Here is a 21,188-nt window from a genome sequence, read left to right on the forward strand (position 1 = left end):
GTGAGACGCAGTGAAAAGGAATAAACCTCCACAAATTCGTGACGTTTTCTAAAGGTTTAAACTATTTTAACTTTGCATGGCTTTCTATACATCTCTTGTGTGAGACGCGAGTGCAGCAGTCATATTTGTCCGTCTAAAAAATGCACTGAATATGCATGTGTGAATGGCTTGGTTTCTGTAGCGGCAGCGGCGCGTCTCGTGGGATGCAACGTCACTTACTTCATCACCGCATCTCACGCGCCACTGATGACACTCCCTGATGTACACCTAACATTCAAATGCAAATGTTTATTTTACATTCGACTAATATTCATTCTTTATTTACAATCTCCTCATCACAGGCAGGCTCAGCACTCATTTCAGCATGTGTTCGTGTTTGTGTGTGTCTCATAGCACCTGCCTATATCGTGCGCTATATCGAAAAAATGTTTCTATCGTTATCGAAGAAGGTGTACCGATCGATAAATATCGATACCGTTTTATCGTCCAGGCCTACATTACATTACATTTATCTCACTAATCTATAATGGAATAAAAAGTAACATAAAATGCATATATAATATCATAAGGATAATAATCTTTTAGTTTGAATATATAGTGCTTTATTTAGCATGCTGGTAGCTTTTTTAATTTAATGTCTTTTGAAGCACCATTGTTTTAGCCATTCCAATTTAGATGGTCATTTTTAGCTGCTGTGCCATATAAAGTAGTTAGTGGGTTGCCTGAACAACTAGCTGACTAATTTAGTTTTACACATCTCTAGATCTAAGATCTCTCTCTCTTTTTCTCTCTCAGTTGCTAGAGCAGGCCCTAGTAATAGAGGAGCAGCTGCGTCGGGCTGCGTACCTCAACATGACCCAGGACCCGACTCACCCGGCCATGGCCCTGAACGCTCGCTTTGCTGAAGTTGAATGTCTAGCTGAGTCCCATCAACATCTCAGCAAGGAATCGCTCGCAGGAAACAAACCTGCCAATGCCGTCTTGCATAAGGGTGAGGAAAGTTTGTGTGGGATTTGTCTCATAAATATCTTTAAATGAAAAATGAGAGGGAATATGTTTGTGTGTAACTCGGACAAAGTTTGCTGGCGTCTTGAGGGTCTGATAAAAGGCTTCTGGATAGATCCAGTGGGACCAGTGCTCCTGCCAGCTCTGATATGGGAACAGTTCAAGGACACAAGGCACTTTTAATGTCCTGGTGTTTTCTCAAGCGTGTTGTTTAATCTTTGCCGATAAACCATTTATTGGATACCAGTTCACTTGGCTTGTATTTTCAGCATTGATAATAAGAAATGTTTCTTGAGCAGCTAATCCGCATATTAGGATGATTTCTGAAGGATCATGTGACACTGAAGACTGGAGGAAATTCAGCTTTGCCATCACAGGAATAAATTACATTTTAAAATGTACTAAAATAGAAAATGGTCATTTGAAATTATAATAATATTTAAAATTTTTACTGTATTTTTGATTAAACAAATGTGGCCTTGTTGAGCATATGAAACATGTTGAAAAAAAAAAAGCATTAAAAATGTTACTGACCGACAATAGTGTACATACACTCTTCACAATTGGTAAATGCTCAGGCTTGTAAATATTTAACTATTAATATATTTGTATAAGTATATTTCAATTCTAAACACATTCCATGCGATTGAACTATATTTATAATGGCTGACACAGAAAGGAATTAATAAATAATATAAAATAGTAAATATGCTCACATTTGTTGCAGCCATCTGGTATTAATAAAATGTGCAAAGTTTCAAAATGAATCTTATACAACTCTGAGTTAAGTTTGTATTTTTTTTAGCCGCTTAAAACTAAATCCCTTTGCATTCTAAGGTTTATAACACACACTCTCTCTCTTTCTCTCTTTAACTAGCCTATTCCTCCAGGCCCGTACGCCACCCCACAGAACTACGGCCCTCCCTTCACACCTGCACCTTCAGCGGCTCTCACTCTGGCTGGGAGCAACTACAGCCAGATGCCCCATGGCGCTTTCATATCAGGTCAGTTTTGCTGATCCGTCCCCAGAAAGGCACCCCAAAAAAGCCTCCACTGGTTACTCTGAACCATTTTAAAGGCTTTTCATTTACACTGATGAAAAAGCAGATCAGCGTTTATTAAACGAGGGATATTTTTACGCAAAAGCACATCAAGGTTGTAAAACTGTTGATTTGAATTTTTGTGATTTTAGAAACAGTGTGTGTGTTGTGCTGTCTGTGTGTGTGTATGTATGATATATGAAATAGAAAGGAAAATGCAGGAAGTGCTGTGGAATTCTAAACATAAAGTTCTTAAATGACAAGTTGAATTGGAATCTGCTTTGACCAGCTGGAGGTACTGATGTGTTTGTTTGGTTGGTTTAAATTTGAAAGGCAGATTTGCTTGCCATCTGTTGATCATGGCAGTCTCAAAATGTGAAAACAAAGTGCTTCTTGTAAGCAGCTCTGGATTAGAGCATCTGCTAGATGGTGAAATGCTGAAGTACATTTTTTTGGATGTTAAATTCTCCTGTCGCAGCTTAATATGCAGAGACAGCTATAAGTAGGCCATTCACAGCTTGATTCTGCCTAAAAATGTAAACACTGTGGCTCTGTGGTGCTATCAAAACATTGCTCTACAAGTTTGAGCATCCAATGGCATGAGTTAGGGGCGGAGCCACCTGTTTGGCCGGCCAATGACAGATGTAGAGGGGCGTGTTCTGAAAACCTGTTGGCAAACAGTTATTGTTTTTGCAGTTCCTTTTGGTGACACAGGTGGCGTAGAATGTACTTTACCTTTAACGGCTGAGGAATTCTTAGTAGCATTAGTAAAATGTAAGCAGATTTGTAAATAAATGCACCATACACATATAAAACACCAGTGAATTTGGTTTTAGCAGCGAAAATGAGTGATTTTGCAACCTTCCCCATAAAGAGATGTAGCTACATACCCAACAAAACAATACTGAGTTTTCTAACTTTTTTGAATTCTATTAAACGCTCTCTATCTTTACCTGGTCCTACACAATGCACATTGTCCTACAAACATCCAGTCAGTAAGTAAATTAAATGTTTATATGGCAATTATTTCACACATTGAATTGGTCCTTCAACTGATTTAAACCAATACTGTGAATCTTTTTAACTGATTCATTAAAAGAATCAGTTCAAAAGAGTCATGTGTGAATCAGACTACAACAGAGTTAATTTAGTATTATTTATATACTATTATAGATATTTTGAAATGTTTTTTATGTTTATATTTTGAGTTTTTCATTTTCATTTGAACTTTAGTATAATTTTTAGTTATGTTATGTTTTGGTCATTTTATTAGTGTTTTTAAATATTACTTTTTAGGTTTCATTTATTTTTATGTCAGGTTTAAATTATTTCCAGTTACTAATCCTAGTGATTCATCCTATTTCAGTTAATTGCCAAGGCAGCATTTCTAATATTTATAACTTTTCAGTTTAAGTTTTTCATCCAATATTGATATTTTACTTTATTTCAGCTTCATTTTAGTGAACAAATATGTTTTTAATATAGTTTTCGTTTTTAGCAAGCAGTGATTTATTATTTGAGAAATGGACAGCGCTTTAGGCTATAACTTTACCATCTTATGATTAACGTGGCAAAATCCACACAATTCAACTTCTCTCTGTTTTCTCCCTATGTTTTCTCCCTTTCTCTCTCAGTCTATTTGTGTTTATGTGGGCGTGCATGTGGGTGTATGAATGCTCTATTTCACAATAATTTGTGAGGTCAGTGTATGAGAGGCTGGATTTGACATTTGGTATGTAGTTTCTCTATAAGGCACTGATTCTTGAAAAAGGTTTATTCAGTTATCAAACTTTTGATGCACCTGAAATGATTTGTGTTCCACAGATTTCAGTATTTAGTAGTTTAGTATTTAATACTTAAATTGTAAAACACGGTTACAGATTTAATCCTTGCTCAATATGTCACTGTTCAGACATGCAAGCACATGTTCTGTCCTAAGCGGGAAAAAAAAAAACTACACTGACACAAGTCACACTTGATGTATTCATATTGCTGCAAAAATATGATACTGGTTAGCACACTTAATTACATTTTAATTTGAGAAGGCCCCCGTGGAATTTTGGCAAAATTATTTCACGTTCTCCATCTTTGGTCCAAGAGAACAGATTAGCCCTGCCAGTGAGTTTATTGTTTCAATATTAGCTCTGTAACAGCATATGTGTGCAAGAAGAACTGAGAAGAACAAATGTAGCTGTTTTTGTTTGACATTTTCTGTTTATTCTATCAGAGGCCAAACTCCGTCCATCGTCCTGACTGTTTTTACCCGTACAGAGTGGATTGAGTGTCCTGATACCAATCTTTCTACCACAAGGGAGGCATATTTTCTTGCCATGGTGCTTTTTCTGAAAATGTCATTACAGTTATCCAGAACCTTAGCCGTGCCAGGAATCGCTCAGCCGAGGGAACATTTTTTGCTTTTCTACTCAGATATTTTTAAGAGAGAGAAAAAACCCCATAAAGAAACACAAATGTGCTTTTGCCTTTACGCCGGTTTTTTAAACCCCCTGGAGGCAGAACTAGACTCTCACTCTCAGTCTCTGTCTGTCACTGAAATAGCCCCAGACTTCAGATCCTGATGGGTGTAGAGGCTGATTGAGTTTGTTGAGGCTGTACACGCTGAACCCTCGCCTGGCTAAAAATATGCCCCACTTGGGGCCCGTTTGAACCCTCTGGTCCCTGATTAAGACAACTGCGGTGACCTCAGTTTAAACCGAGCCAGGGAGCGAGATGAAAACAGCATGCCAGACTAAACAAAAAAAACGAGAGAAAGAGATATAAAAGAAAAGAGAAAAATCAAGGACAGACTGTGTTGATCTGTTTAACGTATTCCATAATAGGACATTTTTTGGCCCGCTCAGACATCTCTCTAAAAGACAGAGGAAGAAGTGAGAGGGAGGAGAGAGACAAAATGGAGTGTGAGCTCCGCTTTGCCTCTGTAAAAATCCTAGCGGACCCCGTAACATCTCGCTCAATCATTCTTAAAGTTGTCAGAAATAAAGACCTTGGCGAGCACGCCTTGTTTTCTTTTTTAAGTCATTGCCACTTAAACTCTTAGCGTTTTACATGTCATGAACTTTATAGAGCTAAAGGTTTTAGACACATTATGTCAACACAGATTTCTTTGGCACAATCATTCTTAAAGTTGTCAGAAATAAAGACCTTGGCGAGCACGTCTTGTTTTCTTTTTTAAGTCATTGCCACTTAAACTCTTAGCGTTTTACATGTCATGAACTTTATAGAGCTAAAGGTTTTAGACACATTATGTCAACACAGATTTCTTTGGCAAAAATGGCCGAACGTCTATTTTTTTTTACCTTGTGAAAGTTCGGTGCGTCACTGCTCTCGCAGCCAGTGGATGTCCTGAGTCTGGCTCTCGGGATTATTTGTAAGAGCGCGAGACACAAACTGGGAGATTTTATGCGTTTTCTTTGTTCGAGAGAAGGCCTCCTTCCAGCCTCCTGCCTACAGTTATGGGTTTTTCTCTGTTTTCTCAATATTGAGGACTGATACTATGCCACTGATTGACCGCTCCCTACCCCCCCAGTGTCTACAGTCTGCCCCCTTTCTGCCTCCACAGAAGCTTCGTCCTGCCTGAAGACCAAGGAACATGACGTGCTGCAGCGCCAGAGGGTGGTGGACCTGTGGAAGGACGGCAAGTCGGAAGGGTCAATTGGGCAGGAGCTTCGCATGCCCAAATCCACCGTGCACAGCATCATCGTCAAGTACCGACTCAGCAACACGGTGGAGAACCTGCCGCGCAACGGACGGCCCAAAAAACCATGACCTGAAAGAGCGATGGATGGAGGACGGGAGGGATGAAGTGACTGTAGAATGTGAGGGGCAGAAAGGCTAGGAAAAAAACGATAAATAAATTAGACCGGATTGGTGTGAAAATACTGTAGCCCAAAGAATATTGTAGCAGGCTGCTGGACTTCTTGAGAAAAGATACTCTTCAGGCGAAAAGGTTAATAACAGATAGGCAAAACGAGCAAATGCAAAAGAGAGAAATGAAGTAGGGAAAAGGGAGCTGAAACAAGAGCCGTTTGGACGACGAAAACACAGACCTCTTCTTCCACTTCTGTCTTTTCCAGCACTTTTTTTCTCTCTCTATCTCTCTTCCACTCTCACTCTCTCTCCCCTTGCCCCCTCCGTTCCCTTTCTTTCATCTATCGGTCCGAGAGAAGTCCCAGCAGATCAATTTTTCATTTGGTCGAAGGAGCGAGAGTGCTCGTTTAAGTGCCCGAAACCTTCCCTCCCTAATTCCACCACAAATCACTATTTCTCTGTATCCCTTTATACAGTATCTCTCTTTCTTTTATCGTTTATCCACTCTCCTTCTGTCGTTCTCTCTTACACGCATATGCAGCCTCACAGTGTCAGAAGTGAAGGATTCCAAAGACGGCAGTTTTTCCAAAATACCAGAAGTTTGTTTTCTGTCAGTAAAACCCTTGACCCAATCAAAACTGTTTTGGAACTGAGGCACAGTGGAGTGGAACTATCTTTTTTCCTGGAAACTGCGGACCTTTTGAAAAACTCTCCAGCCACGGACTCTCTGCGTTCCTAAAGCAGGACTGTGGAATGTTAAAATGGCTTGAAATCGCTCCATATATATATATATATATATAAATGAAGACTGACTTTTCATCACAGCAACCTGTCCAGTGGGGTGATGCAGACAGATATATATCTGCACCTGAACTGAGATCAGTTGCATGATTTTGCAGAGCTAACTTATTGAAGGAATGCACTGATCCTGGGTCAGAAGACCTTCATGCTGAGCATGCACACGATTCAACCTGTCCGACCAAATTCCTGTGCTGTGCTAGAGCCAGATTCAATCCCCAGCAGGACGTTAATACAGTACATGACTGTTGTATGAGAACTCCCTGCATTCTACAAAAATGCACAAACACACCCACGTGTGCACACTCACGCACGCTTGAGAGCCACTCAAGTAGCTCTGTATTTTCCACCACATGGTGTGTTTTATTGTAGTGGCTGAGTGTGCGTGTGTGTGCATGCAGTATCAATGAACTGAAGCTAATTGTGCGTATGTTTGTGCTCGGTTGGGGTTGATTCTGTACGAGTGAAGATTCAGGGCTGCTGGTGTGTGGGTTCTTCTGTGTGAGTGATTAATTGTGTGAGTGCGCTGGTTGTTTGAATAGGCTGGGTCACTGAGGCCAGCTGCCATCTCTGCATGCTTTTCTGGTTTACTGAGGTGTAGAGGCAGGCTGGTGTGCAGAAGCCAAACTTGGTGCCCTCAGATAATGTTTGGTCAGAGAAAGATGGCGGAAAGGGAGACAGTCTGAGAAAGACATCGGAATAACAGTTTTATGGGTGACTAGCGGATATTGTGATAAGCGATTAATGTGCTGATTATTTCTTTAATGAATTAGGTTGAAAACACCAAATTTATTTACTGTAAGCAGGTTAATTAACATGTTGCCCAGTGTTCCAAACACTGTACAAATTGAAGCCTGTAAAAACAAATATAGATGTATAAAAGTGGGCTTCACTAAACATTATGGCCAATAAAGATTAAATAAAATAAATTAGAAATGTTCAAAAAAATTTTGTTTACAGGAACACAAACATTCCCAGACATAGAGTTTGGGGTTGGTAGGAATTGTTTAATGTTTAGAAAGACGTCTCTGATATTTACCAAGACTGCATTCATTTGATATATATCGTACTAATATACTGATTTTGTGCTGGTGCAGAAGCCAAACTTGGTGCCCTCAGATAATGTTTGGTCAGAGAAAGGGAGACAGTCTGAGAAAGACATCGGAATAACAGTTTTATGGGTGACTAGCGGATATTGTGATAAGCGATTAATGTGCTGATTATTTCTTTAATGAATTAGGTTGAAAACACCAAATTTATTTACTGTAAGCAGGTTAATTAACATGTTGCCCAGTGTTCCAAACACTGTACAAATTGAAGCCTGTAAAAACAAATATAGATGTATAAAAGTGGGCTTCACTAAACATTATGGCCAATAAAGATTAAATAAAATAAATTAGAAATGTTCAAAAAAAAATTGTTTACAGGAACACAAACATTCCCAGACATAGAGTTTGGGGTTGGTAGGAATTGTTTAATGTTTAGAAAGACGTCTCTGATATTTATCAAGACTGCATTCATTTGATATATATCGTACTAATATACTGATTTTGTGCTCAAGAAACATTTCTTATTATTATCAATGTTGAAAACCACATTAAGTGCCACTTAATATTCTTGTGTAAACCATGATACATTTTTCAGGATTCGTTGATTGAACAGAAAGTTGAAAAGAAAAGTTTTTTGCTGAGTTTCAACAGTATTCATTTCTTTCAAAAATTCTTACTGACCCCTAACGTTTGATCGGTACTGTAGTAACGTGTTAATATCATTTTTCCTGAATACGGTTTCCTGTAAAGGACTTCTTATATTTATATCTCAGTACAGTTACTGCTCTTTTAAACTATTTTTACTGGTGTTGCATACATTTCAATTAAAGAGTTAAATGGGGAATTTAAAATCTAAATTTAACATCCAACAAATTTCATCAAAATGAATTATTGATTGTCATTTCTCTGTTAATTTCTCACTAAGTGAAGTCTTTTTAAGTAAAACAAGGCCCAATTAATAGATAATGATAGTTGTTATTTAATTTGTTTTGATTATTATCATTATTCATTATTATTGATTTTATCAATTAATCGTTGCAGCTCTAAGTACGAGAGACAGACAGCCTGGGAAGAGAGACAAATTTAAAAGAAAGTATCAGTCTGAGAGTGAATCAGACAGAGAGGGACAGAAAGGCAGTCTGACAGATACACACGGTCTGAGAGAGACATTTTGGAATAGAGAGAAAGTCTGAGTAAAAGTGGTAATCTGAGAGAGACAGTCTGGGAAAAAGAAGAAGCCTGAAAGACAGTGAGACAGTCTGGGAGAGAGAGACAGTCTGAGTGAGAAAGCCAGATAGTTCCAAGATTGTTGATTGTAGAAGCAGAGAGTCAAGTCACTCCGAGATCTGAATCTGAGTAATTAATTATTTTCCTTGGCTCGCGTTGCAGGAGTATGCAGTACAACGTTCAGAGATATGAAAGTCACCCGGCGGGTTTCTAGCTCAGCATTTCCCCCTTGTAAAGGAGCCCCAATGCATTCCAAGCTCTCTCCAGACGTGTTCCCATCTGAAGGCCATGCATTCTTCTTCTCTTATTGCATGTTTACGAAACGGTGCCAGTCTTAATCAGATAATTGAACTCAAGCGTTACCATTAGCCAGTTCCAGTGCACACATTTCTATTTTTGCACACTCCAGAACATTAATCTCAGCCAAAACCTGTAGCACAACAAACGACTCTAGCATTATTGTCCTTGGAAAAACTTTGGTTGTGTAATTTTGAGGAACACATGCCAAGAGGGATTGTTCATTTGAAGATCTTGCAACTGTTCCTCAGTTCCCTGCATGTTTAGGCCTGAGACAAAACAGGTACCCCGAGTGCACAGTCAAGGTTGCTGTCAATCACCTGTTCAGGATATTGTGCAACCAATAAATTACATTTGGACTTTTAAAAAATGTCTTGAAATAAAGATGCATTTCTTCAAACCAAAGGTATTAAGTTCTATAACCCCATTTATAGAATAGAATAGTCACATTAGCAAAATTTTGGCGAAATTTCATGGACAAAAATGGTCCATTGTCAATAGTTTAGCGACGCATGTAGCACTGCTCCAATAGAAGTCACTTTCAAACCAAGCACCTTTCTGTTGGTCAACGCAACATATTCGCATGACCATCTTGAACGTGAGCAAATTTGCAAATCTCACGCAAAACTCCCAATTGTGCAGATTCCTGTCGAAATGACTGAATTTCGCCCATGTAATTTTGCTGAGCAGTTGTAGGCTAAATGTAACTGTAACTTTACATTGTAGGCCATTTATAGTCATTTCCCGTGTTCACTAGAACACGTAAGGTACTGTAGGATGTTCCCGGCAGGACAGTTAGACGTGACTCAGAAGTTTATATGTGACTCAAATGATGGCAGCTATCGTGTCTGTCTGAGTCATACTGTGAATTTGCTATAAAAAAACTACAAGTACAGCAAATTAAGCTAAAGATTTTCAAACACTATACACTCACTATGTGCTTGTGTGTGGTGAACTAAAATGCTCAGTACTGTTGTCCTCACATACATTTCTTTATAGAAGACAAGACAAGGTTTTGTATTATTATTATTACTGTGTATGGTATATAATATACTCTGACTGTATGCAAGTTTACCCATTAAAGGATGTCCATAATGGAGCATAATGTGGTTTTGTATATATTTTTTTGTCTGTGGCTAGGTAGGGATGCACAATATATTGGTACTGTATCAGTTATTAATGTTTATTGGTTAATTTAGATATTTAATTGTGCATGTTTATTTCCCCTATTTTTACTTTTAAAGGGATAGTTCACCCCCCCCAAAAAATTATGTCATTAATTACTCGCCCTCGTGTTGTTCCAAACCCGTAAGACCTTTGTTCATCTTTGGAACACAAATGAAGATATTTTTGATGAAATCCGAGAGCCCTCTGACCCTCCAATAGACAGCAAAACAGCTGACACATTCAAGGGATCGTTAAATGTGACATTAGTGGTTTAACCTTAATTTTATAAAGCTACAAGAATACTTTTTGAAAAAAAAATACCTTCATTCAACAATTTCTTCTCTTCGTGTCTGTCTTTGACGCACATTCACGACAGTACCAAGACGCCATGTGTGTGCATTCCTCTGCTTGTAAACAAGGCGCAGCGCATCCTGGTTCTATGTCAGAATTCCGACTCCTGCGTCAGCAGCATCACACATATGCGTCATTGTACTCTCGTGAATGCGCAGCGGACACTGAAACGGAAGAGAATAAAGTCCTTTTTTTTGTTTTCGCACAAAAAGTATTCTCCCAGCTTCATAATCATAACATTAAGGTTGAACCACTGATGTCACATGGACCATTTTAACGATGTCCTTGCACTGTTTCTGGGCCTTGAACGTGTCAGTTGTGTTGCTGTCTATGCAGGGTCAGAAAGCTGTCGGGATTTCATCAAAAATATTTCCTTGGTGTTCCGAAGATGAATGAAGGTCTTAGAGATTTGGAACGATATGAGGGTGAGTAATTAATGACAGAATTTTAATTTTTGGGTGAACTATGCATCTACAGTATGCTGGCAACTACAAGTTTATCTTTAAAAACACTTTATTTATCTTAAAAGTTATGACATGTAATTAGCGGCAGATCTTTTCTTCCATATTGTTACCTGCATCCAAGGAAAGAAAAATTGTTAAAGAAAGAAAGGAAAACAAAACAAAAGAAAATGTAGGATGGGACTTTCCATTAATTGTTGATGGATGAATGGTTCACAATAAGATCAATAACACGCATTTCAGTCATTCTTGAGAAGTGGGACAAAACAGGGTGCAAAATTGAACAAATAAAACCTTGTACTCAGACAAATGAAACTACATTTATGTATCTTATATGTACTAAGCTACTGAGCTATGCTTTGATACAACCTCCCAACTTTTCTCTTTTTTAACAAAATGCGTTTTTTGACCTTGGACTGTGTAATATAATTTCAACTTTATCTTTAACAGCATTCAAGATGTTTTCAACATTTCAAAACACATCCTGGTGTTAGCAGACAGATTACACTTTCACATGTGACCAACAATTCCACAACAAATATAAAATATAATGAAATATTATCAAAATATTCAACTGACGGAGTTGACACATTTGAAAGTAGTGACGAAAACCTGAATTTCACTGATGTACTCTGCTGCAGAGGTGAACTGTGGCAAGGGGGTCCGACTCCTTTAGAGTGACAGCTGCCCCTGATATTCCCTAAATTTAGTACATTTTATTGAATGTCTGACGGTGTTGACAAAAAGTGGGGACGCAACTTTAAAATCTTATGAAATATGCGTCATTAAAAAAAACAACCTTGCTTTGATAGGAGATATTATTAAGTGTTGCTTTTGATAAAACAAGCTCTTTTTCATCATTAAAAAACATTTTTATCCATTTTATTGCATATGAATGCTTGAACCCTTCTCTGTGGACACACTGTTTTAGACGTAGTGAGAGGACATTAAGAAACACAGATTTGGTATAATAATGAGAAAATTAAATCGAAGGTGATAATGGTGTTAAATACATTCTATTATTAATCCCTCATGACATTTAAAATTGAAAATATTTGTATTTTTTAAAGCTAATAGCAGTTACCCTTGCTGGACCCGTTTTGTCCCACGTCTCAAGAATGACTGATTTACAAAATTCATAGGATGATTTTCATTTCATGCCAGATTGAATGTAATATTTATCTCAAAATATCTCAAATCAATGATCTGTCTTTTATACGTTCATTTATAATGTTGATCCTTAAAACTCACAACATTTAAAATGACTGAAATCCAGCAGGTTTCTTATTCCTGTCTGGTAATCAGTGAGCCATCGCCATTGTGCTCTTGATCATATCGCTTTGAATGACTGCTTTCTAAACAATGACTACGTTTACATGGACATCAGTAATCGAATTATTTACCTTATTCTAAATAAGCCAATATTATGATTATGGTGTTTACATGAGTTGCTTTTAGAATATTCCTTTCATGTTCCCGTTTTACATTTTATAGGACATGGTTCGATTAATGGCGCACGTCATTACGTCCCCTCCGGAATTTCACGCATAAACATATAGTTTTTCTTCGTGATGATGCTATGTACAGTTTTGGGTTTCATTTTTAATTTTATGAAAGCTTCAAGTGCAGTTAATTATTTGTACGTGCATACAGACGACGGCGGTGTTGAAGCTCTTTTATTTGCCATGTGTGTATCCTGTCGCAAAATGCGGCGAAAAGTCCTACACAATGGTAATAATGTGATTAAGGTGTTTACATGTCTATACTGCACTTCAGTAATGTGACTAAAATAGGAATACTCCACATGTCTTAATTCCATTTCTGTTTACTTCGATTATGACTTTAGCCGGATTAAGGTAATCAAAAATCTCTGTTTACATGGTAGATTCTTAATCAGAGTATTATCTTAATCATATTAAAATCGGAGTATTGTTCTCCATGTAAACTGTTAGTCTTCAAGTACATAATGTACACACGTATTTGCCCCTGAATAGTGAATGCTTGGTATAATAGACACAATGGGCATGAATACCCTGCAATGACAGCACTGATCATCATGATGACTTTTTTACCAAATTTAAAATTGAGGAACAACTTCATCCTAAAATTAGAAGAAGAAAAAACCAAGCTTATGGATGAATCATGATTTCTGTGTGAAAACATTCACACATGGTTTTTTCCGCACAAGTATGTGCACATTCACGGTTAGCGAATGAAACCTAAAGAGACAGAAAGGGAAAAGAGGAAGGAGAAGTCAGCCAGTGAGAAATGGAAAATGTGATACAATAAAGATTAGAAGGTCAGATTCAACTTTCAACTGTTTTGATATAAACAAAAAATGCTAATTATAATTAGTGTACAGATCATTAACTTCCCTTTCTTTGTTTCCCTACAGTGTTGAACGGACCCCCCATGTCGGTAAAGAAAGAGAGGGAGGCCCGGACCTCTTGTAATAATATTCCACAAAGAGGTCAAAAGGACTTCGGGATGATTGATATCATTGCTATCTAACGGACATTGCTTATATCTAGATCTGGGCCTTGCAAACGAATAACTTGTATGCAGTGGATCACGTGTAACCATGAAATTGAAAACATATGAATGCACATATTTAAATCAGCAAATGAAATTCCTTCCGCAGTGTTTCTTTATGATCTTTGGCTCCTACAAATACAAGCCTTGTAATGTAATTGCCTTACATGGTAATACAACTGTAAAGGGTTAATCAGCAGATGTGAACTCTTGTATATGCCTGCAGTTGTACTATTCCTAGCTAGGCCTCAACTCGGACAGATCAGAGTTGAAATGTTAATTTATTTGCCCTGGTCCCGAGTATAGAGCCTTTTGTTAAAACTGAAATATCGTTCATTTCAGTGCTTGGTATTATTTGGGAGAGTTGTGTCAAATCAAGCACTTTCTGTCCATTTTTCATTCTGTCTTTTAATATTTTTTGTTGTCATTTTGTTTGTTTCCTGCTAAGCGTCACTGTGTACATTGTGATTCCAGACAGTCAGTGACATTGTTGTGATCGACATTCGGCTCACCGAATGGAACATGTTAATAATGCATCTTTCTCTCTTTTGTTTTGTTTTGTTTGTAATAAAATAAAAATTCAACTGAACAATTTCTGTTTTGCTGTTCTTGTTATGAAAGAGTTGGGACTGGAAGAATTAATCGGTTCATTGGAATATCTATTGCAGTGCTCCAGACTGTTACTATATACTATAAAAAAAATATATATATATATATACAGGAAAGAGTTGGGACTGGAAGAATTAATCGGTTCATTGGAATATCTATTGCAGTGCTCCAGACTGTTACTATATACTATAAAAAAAAAAAAATATATATATATACAGGAGCAGATTAAGGTGGTCAGGGGCCCCTAGGCTGCTCTTTGTGTGAGGCCCCCCTTAATCATTATGCTTTACTGGAGAAATGTATTTAGTGCCATTACATGGTCCACGCAAATAGTAAGGTGAACTGGCATGCACACACACACTGAGACAGCCAATCCTACAGTGTTTCCTTTACATTCCCAATGTTCCCACAGGATTTTGTGGGTGCACATTGGTTGCTCTACTCTAGGGGGTTCCGGGGGTATGCCCCCCATAAGAAAATTTTGTTCATTTTAAAATTTAAATGCATAAATCTGGTGCATTTTGAGAGCAGAATCAAGTGTTCTTGTGGACCAATCCGGGTCTTTTTTGTTCACGCTAAAGTAAATTTAAAATAATGATAAAAAAAAAAGTCTGGCCATTCCGAGGCCCCTGCACACGTGGGGCCCCTAGGCAAGCCTGTGCGTTAATCCGGGTCTGAATACTTTCCGTACCCACTGTATATTATATGTGCAACAGTCGTTTAAAATCTACTCACTATTCAATGTTTTATGAGCGTCCATTTTGGTTTCGTCAGAAATCATCTTGTTAAAGTGTCTTCTACTAAAGACTATAGAATAACAACTGTCTAAAAAAGATTCTTTCTTATGCTGAAATAGCGTTCAAATTTTTATTTTTTTTATGATTTTTCAGGCTAGAGCAGCCAATGCGCATGCGTAGTCTTGGACCGTTAATGAATTCACAACTGATTCCCTCACAGACCCACAAGTCAAGGAACTGTTACTGTGATGACAACTTGAGGTTCGTGTTTTTGTCTGGAGCCTTGTAAGGTCAAAACTACACAAAAAAAGAGCATTTCGGCACACCGAAAGGAACATGTTAATAATCTTTTTGATTTGGCACATTCAGACTTGATTGTTTAAATAAAACATGCCAAGCAAATGTTCAAATGTCTTTTAAAGTCTTAATATTTTGTCCTATTTGACTACGATTATTTAATATTACAGCATAATTTATGGCAGCTGCATTGCATTTTGCAGGCTTGTAGTATAACTTCTTTATCAGTTTTACAGGTCTTTTGGCTTTGAAAACCTACAGAGATTACATTTCTTGATACCTTCTCAATACCCATAAATGCAGGAACCTCATATCTTCAACCCAATTTACAGGTAAAATAAATTTTTCTGATGATTAAAAAAAAAATTTGCCCATGAAAATGAAACACCTGTGCATATTTTCTAATCGAAACTGCCTCCATCACCTTAAACTTCATCTTGACCCAGTCAGGTTTATCTGGGATGTTTTAAAAGCAGAAACGGTGCCGCAAGCCAAATGTGCATTTTATGTGAGGAGTAAACCCAAACAGATGAAAAAAAATTAAAAAATAGTAGACAAGGGGGAAGGAATGGGGCTAGAGATCAGGAGGGAATAAGCACATGTTTTTCCTCAAAGGTTTTCAACTATTTGCTGCAGATTGAGATACAGGAAGTGAGAGTCCAGAAGCAAGTGGAAATGAGACGGTTTGCAGGGGTCCACATGAGGGTTCAGGAAATACAAAGAGGAAGCCAGCTGCATTATTAGGAAACCCATTTGGGGCAAAGTGCATGGTTGTAATTTCCATTTCAGATTTAATTGACAGTATTGACAAGATTTACGAAAGGCTTCAGGAGCGGTAGGTCAGGTAGACATTGACAGATTCGAGTCACAAGTGGTTTCATACATTTCTAATTAGTGAGATTAAATGAAATAATGATGGTGTAAAAATCTGTAACTTGAACTTTTTAAAAAATATAACATGAAATTGCACATTATATAAAAACTAAAGGCATACTGTGACTTTTTTTTTTAAAGGTCTGTGCCGCCCATGCCATCAACCTTCATGCCATATGTACACATAATCCACTTTCAGTGACACAGTACAGTACACAAGATACATCATCTGCTTTGAAGTCACGGCCTTTTCATCGATAAATATTAATATGTTTCATATGTCACAGTGACAGTGTATTTGGAAAGAAACGTGTGGCTTGTTGTTTCAAATCGATGCAACAACAAAAGTAAAGTTTCTTGTATTATCTGATGCATATCTAGTCACTCTGAGTTTTCATAACGACCAACTAAAACTTTCATTTTTCTGCGCTGAACCCATCCAGTGGTAAGGCAGTTCAGGAACTAGGGCCACTCTGTTTTGGTCCAGCCAAGTAACCAGTGGTGAAACCTCTCATACTTGTAGTGGCCTGCAACGCTGCTGAAAATTCATAGTCCTTTTGGTCAAACTGGTTATGCCAGTATATAAGCCAACCACGCTGCTGGAGCAATGTCTCTGGTATGCTGTAATTAAATGCTATATTTATATAGTAGAAATTGTGCTGGTTTGCGTTTAATAAGACATTTGCAGCTAAACCGACAGAGTACCAAATGATTCTCCATAAATTGGTCCAGCAAGGCAAGATGTGCAGTCATTAACATCCCGATGACATCTCCATGGAAGGGCACTTGCGTTCATAAAGGGGTCATCTGTGACCACAGTCAGCTGGTTATAGAAACGTTCCTCGCGTAGTCAAAATTTCCTCTTTAAAGGCAACGCCAAGTTCAAAGAGACAGGTTTAGGTTAGGTACTTTTAGGCCAGTGATCTGTGGAAAACTATAAAACTATTTTGTCCATACAGCTGAGGTGTCTGGAAAACCGTCTGTGCCTCTAGTTGACTTTGAAGAGGCCAAAGTAGTGTTTGCCCGACATCTGCAGACTGAAGAAACCTCCGGTGACGGCCTTCAGCTCGGCGCCCTTGTTAAGGCGTAGGAGGCCGGAGACCTGGCAAGGCTTTAGGAAGTGAAACCTGTGCGTGCCAGACGCTGGTGTGGTTCCGTACCCCTCGATGCACTGGAGCAAAGGGCCCTTAGGAACGGACACCTCGAGCTTCACGTACTGACTCTGGTTCTCGTTGAAGTGTACCTGGGGGGTGGAAATGCAGATGTGCCAAACGGCAGGAGAAAGAGAACAAGTGAATCAGGAATGTTATGAGAGACCAATTCAGAGCAGGGGATGTAGCAAATGGCTTTCAGCAGGGAACAAAAAAATAAGTTATGACTAAACCAGAAGCCTTTTGATTAGATTTAACAGGAACCACAGAAAATTGAATTTGATTTGAAAGTTTTCCATAGGTGGCATTTTAAAATTTCTATCTATCTAGTCTGTCTGGCTTTGTCTGTCTGTCTATCTAGTCTGTCTGTCTGGCTTTGTCTGTCTGTCTGTCTAGTCTGTCTGTATGTCTATCTATCTATCTAGTCTGTCTGGCTTTGTCTGTCTGTCTATCTATCTATCTATCTAGTCTGTCTGGCTTTGTCTGTCTGTCTATCTATCTATCTATCTAGTCTGTCTGGCTTTGTCTGTCTGTCTATCTAGTCTGTCTGTCTGGCTTTGTCTGTCTGTCTGTCTAGTCTGTCTGTAGTCTGTCTGTCTGGCTTTGTCTGTCTGTCTGGCTTTGTCTGTCTGTCTATCTATCTAGTCTGTCTGTCTGGCTTTGTCTGTCTATCTATCTATCTAGTCTGTATTTCTATCTATCTATCTAGTCTGTCTGTCTCTATATCTACACACACACATACATACATACATACATATATATACACATACACACACACATACACACTTTGCTGGCGATGTGCCTGGAAAGTTTGCTGAAAACTGGTTTAACTCACTTGACAGTACAGGAAGTAGACACCGCTGCGCTCCACTTTGAAGGTGCCAGTCTCTGAATTATAATGCACTGCCCTGCTCATATTCAGCTGCTCCTTGTTTTGTCTGTCTGTCTGGCTTTGTCTGTCTGTCTGGCTTTGTCTGTCTGTCTGGCTTTGTCTGTCTGTCTATCTATCTAGTCTGTATTTCTATCTATCTATCTAGTCTGTCTGTCTCTATATCTACACACACACATACATACATACATATATATACACATATACACACACATACACACTTTGCTGGCGATGTGCCTGGAAAGTTTGCTGAAAACTGGTTTAACTCACTTGACAGTACAGGAAGTAGACACCGCTGCGCTCCACTTTGAAGGTGCCAGTCTCTGAATTATAATGCACTGCCCTGCTCATATTCAGCTGCTCCTCAGTCCATCCTTTAATGACTCCCTCATTCCCCACTAAGATGCATACATTATTAGAAAATATTCCATAAGACACATACAGTTAGAGAATTTTCCACATATATATACACTCCCAAATAACTCACCTTTTTGGAAGGAATCGTTGGTTACTGTTAAAAATGAGATGTATATTAGTCTGGGGGAAAAAACAGCAGTTGGGTTTTTCATTGTTTAAAAAAAAAAAGATTTGCAATACTGTCCACTTACTCTCAAAATGAGAGGCCACTTTTCGTCCATTTCCTTTCCTCCCTCCCGCTTGCAAGATAAAGACAAAAGAAAGGCATGTTTTGGAAAAAGAGACAAAACTCTCTGGGATGCAGATAGGAGTCATCCATGTGGAGCTCCTGCAACTTCCAGCATTAAACAGCTGTGCAGATGCAAACATCATGGATTAATCTAGAATAATTTATACACCAGCTGAAGTCCTGATTGTCAAAGCAGATGGGGAAATATTTCCTTTCAGCTCTGTTCTACACTTCTCCTAGCCTTTGTTTTCAGTAACAGGCACCATGCACAGTATTTTCTACTTTCACCCCACCAGCTGGTTCCAGTCAACAAAGAGGCAAAACTTAGGGGAAAAAAATTAGACAGCAAGAAAATGAATTTTTGGCTCTTTCTTAACCTTTCTCATGCAGAAAATAATCTTCCTATGAAATGAGGTAGATTAACATCTATGGCTACCGTTCAACATAATGCAATAATTCAAACAAACCACCTTGAGAAATGTTTTTTTTTTCCTTCTTTGCCCCTCTCCAGAGGCTCTCGAATCTCGCCTCAAGATTTGCATAACGCCGCCCAAATGTTCACGCAAAGAAAGAAGGCGTAACTTTTTTTTTTTTTAATTCTCGCTGTAGTTTTGTTGCATAGTGTTTCATTGTGAAAGCGAAACTACTTTGTTTGGTCTTCCAAAAGAGGACACGACTAGAAATCAGTGGTTAAGTTGTATTTACAACACTGTTCCAGAATAGTTTAACCCAAATATTCAGATGTGTGCAGCACATTTTATGGAGGACTGTTTCCTGAACCTGGGAGAGTAGACTACAATGCCGGCTGTTCTGACTCACCGACTGTAAGTGTTTTTTATATTTAAAGAATTTGCCACTGATGATTCAAACGCGAGTTTTGGGCAGTGTAGAGTAGCGCTTGTTTGTCATTTCTCCGATCACAAATGCAGACATGGTTTTATGTTTACGCGGCGCGTTGCAACGCGTAAAAAGACAGTACAAGTCATTATAATCCATAATTATGTCCCCACTGGATGCAACAAATGCCTCGTTTATAATGGGTTTTAATGTTTTTGTCTCGTCGCTCTGGCCGGACAGGGCATCACAATATGGTAAGGGGCGTAACATTTTCGTCACACGCTTGAGGTATTCGGCCAATCACAGCACACCTCGCTTTTTCAGACCGATGAGCTTTGTAAAAATCAACGCGTTTCAGAAAGGCGGGGCATAGAGGAGAAACAATAATGTACAGTATGTGGAAAATAATGTTTTTATAACCTTAAACCGCATAAACGCATTTCATTACACCAAATACACAAAATGTTCTTTTTAGCAACATCATATGACCCCTTTAATAAACGTTTTGTACATTGCTCATGCAGAAATAGAATAAAAACAGTGGCGTGATTATTATATTAATTAAATCTACCAAAAATACTGATTTGCTGCTAATATTCACTGTAAAAAAAAAATAATTAAAAAAAACGTATTTTTTTTACATAAAATTATAGTTAAAACAATTAAATTAATAAAAATTGACTATGACCTTTTTATAGTCATCTTAATTTTTTTTTTAAGTCTTTTTTTTTTTTTTTTTTACCATACCTGTCAACCCTCCCGTTTTTCCCGGGATTCTCCCGTATTTTACCATTCTACCCCGCTATCATCCCGCTTAAATATTTCCCCGTATTTTTAATCTTTCTATTTGAGAAAAATCCCACTGGGTGTATTTTGTTTGCTACATTTGCTTCCAGTAAAACTCCCATAATATGTAAGGGCCGAACCTCATTATATGAATAATCACGACAACAAATTCCAAGGTTGTCCAGTTGCCAGATCTTGTATGAAACACATCTTTCTCACACGATCGACACATTCCAATTTCAACCCATTTGTCCCCTCAACTTGGCAACCTACAGCCCAGCGATGCTATTGATATGTGCGCAGGAAGTACCAGGGCTAGGAAACAATGGGAGATCAGGTGGTGCTCCAGTGGAAAAAAACTAAATATACATGTAAATTGAGATACCGCTTACACTTCAAACGGCTATTTAATTGATTAAATATGAGCGCTGCAAGTTTCAAAGTCAGGTGCTGCGCTGCTTTGTTTACTGCGGTTACGGGAGACACGGCTATATTCCTGGCGAAAAGCGCCACCTGCTGGCAGAGAATGAATTTGCATTTTTCAATAAGCCCTTCTGATCTGTTTAGACCAAAGCCAAAAACGACCCTTATTTTTACGCAGAAAACACGCA

At 38.3% G+C, this 21,188-nt stretch overlaps 2 protein-coding genes across 3 annotated transcripts in view; one reads left to right on the forward strand and one right to left on the reverse strand.

Annotated features, from left to right (window-relative positions):
• Positions 1-5,718, forward strand: part of LOC107597049 (chromodomain-helicase-DNA-binding protein 3-like) — a 54,214-nt gene extending 48,496 nt beyond the window's left edge. Inside the window, exons 37-39 of the mRNA XM_016287953.1 lie at positions 796-991; positions 1,883-2,009; positions 5,623-5,718. Coding sequence (XP_016143439.1) covers positions 796-991; positions 1,883-2,009; positions 5,623-5,656 — 357 coding nt within the window. The 3' untranslated portion in view covers positions 5,657-5,718. The remainder of the gene's footprint in view (positions 1-795; positions 992-1,882; positions 2,010-5,622) is intronic.
• A 9,886-nt stretch (positions 5,719-15,604) lies between these two features.
• LOC107597050 (tumor necrosis factor ligand superfamily member 12-like) lies at positions 15,605-19,480 on the reverse strand. Of its 2 annotated transcripts, none has more exons than XM_016287954.1 (5): positions 18,917-19,480; positions 18,796-18,819; positions 18,672-18,706; positions 18,255-18,347; positions 15,605-17,511 (listed from the first exon to the last, which is right to left on the reverse strand). In XM_016287954.1, exons 1-5 carry the CDS (start codon positions 19,095-19,097, stop codon positions 17,257-17,259), a joined length of 588 nt encoding a protein of 195 aa, XP_016143440.1. In that variant the 5' UTR covers positions 19,098-19,480; the 3' UTR covers positions 15,605-17,256. The 2 variants fall into 2 exon arrangements, with proteins under 2 accessions (XP_016143440.1, XP_016143441.1); XM_016287955.1 differs by having other exon boundaries at positions 18,255-18,335; positions 18,660-18,706.
• Between the last annotated feature and the right edge of the window lie 1,708 nt (positions 19,481-21,188).

The sequence above is a fragment of the Sinocyclocheilus grahami genome, unplaced genomic scaffold (assembly GCF_001515645.1).
Source record: "Sinocyclocheilus grahami isolate Dianchi unplaced genomic scaffold, SAMN03320097.WGS_v1.1 scaffold227.1, whole genome shotgun sequence".
Lineage (NCBI taxonomy): Eukaryota > Metazoa > Chordata > Actinopteri > Cypriniformes > Cyprinidae > Sinocyclocheilus > Sinocyclocheilus grahami.

Coding starts and splice junctions, on each gene's coding strand:
- LOC107597050 (XM_016287954.1), bottom strand. CDS start 19,097: ATGATGTTTGCATCTGCACAGCTGTTTAATGCTGGAAGTTGCAGGAGC. Junction 18,707..18,795: donor CAACGATTCCTTCCAAAAAG/GTGAGTTATTTG, acceptor TATGCATCTTAG/TGGGGAATGAGGGAGTCATT. Junction 18,348..18,671: donor TCATTAAAGGATGGACTGAG/GAGCAGCTGAAT, acceptor AGACAAAACAAG/GAGCAGCTGAATATGAGCAG.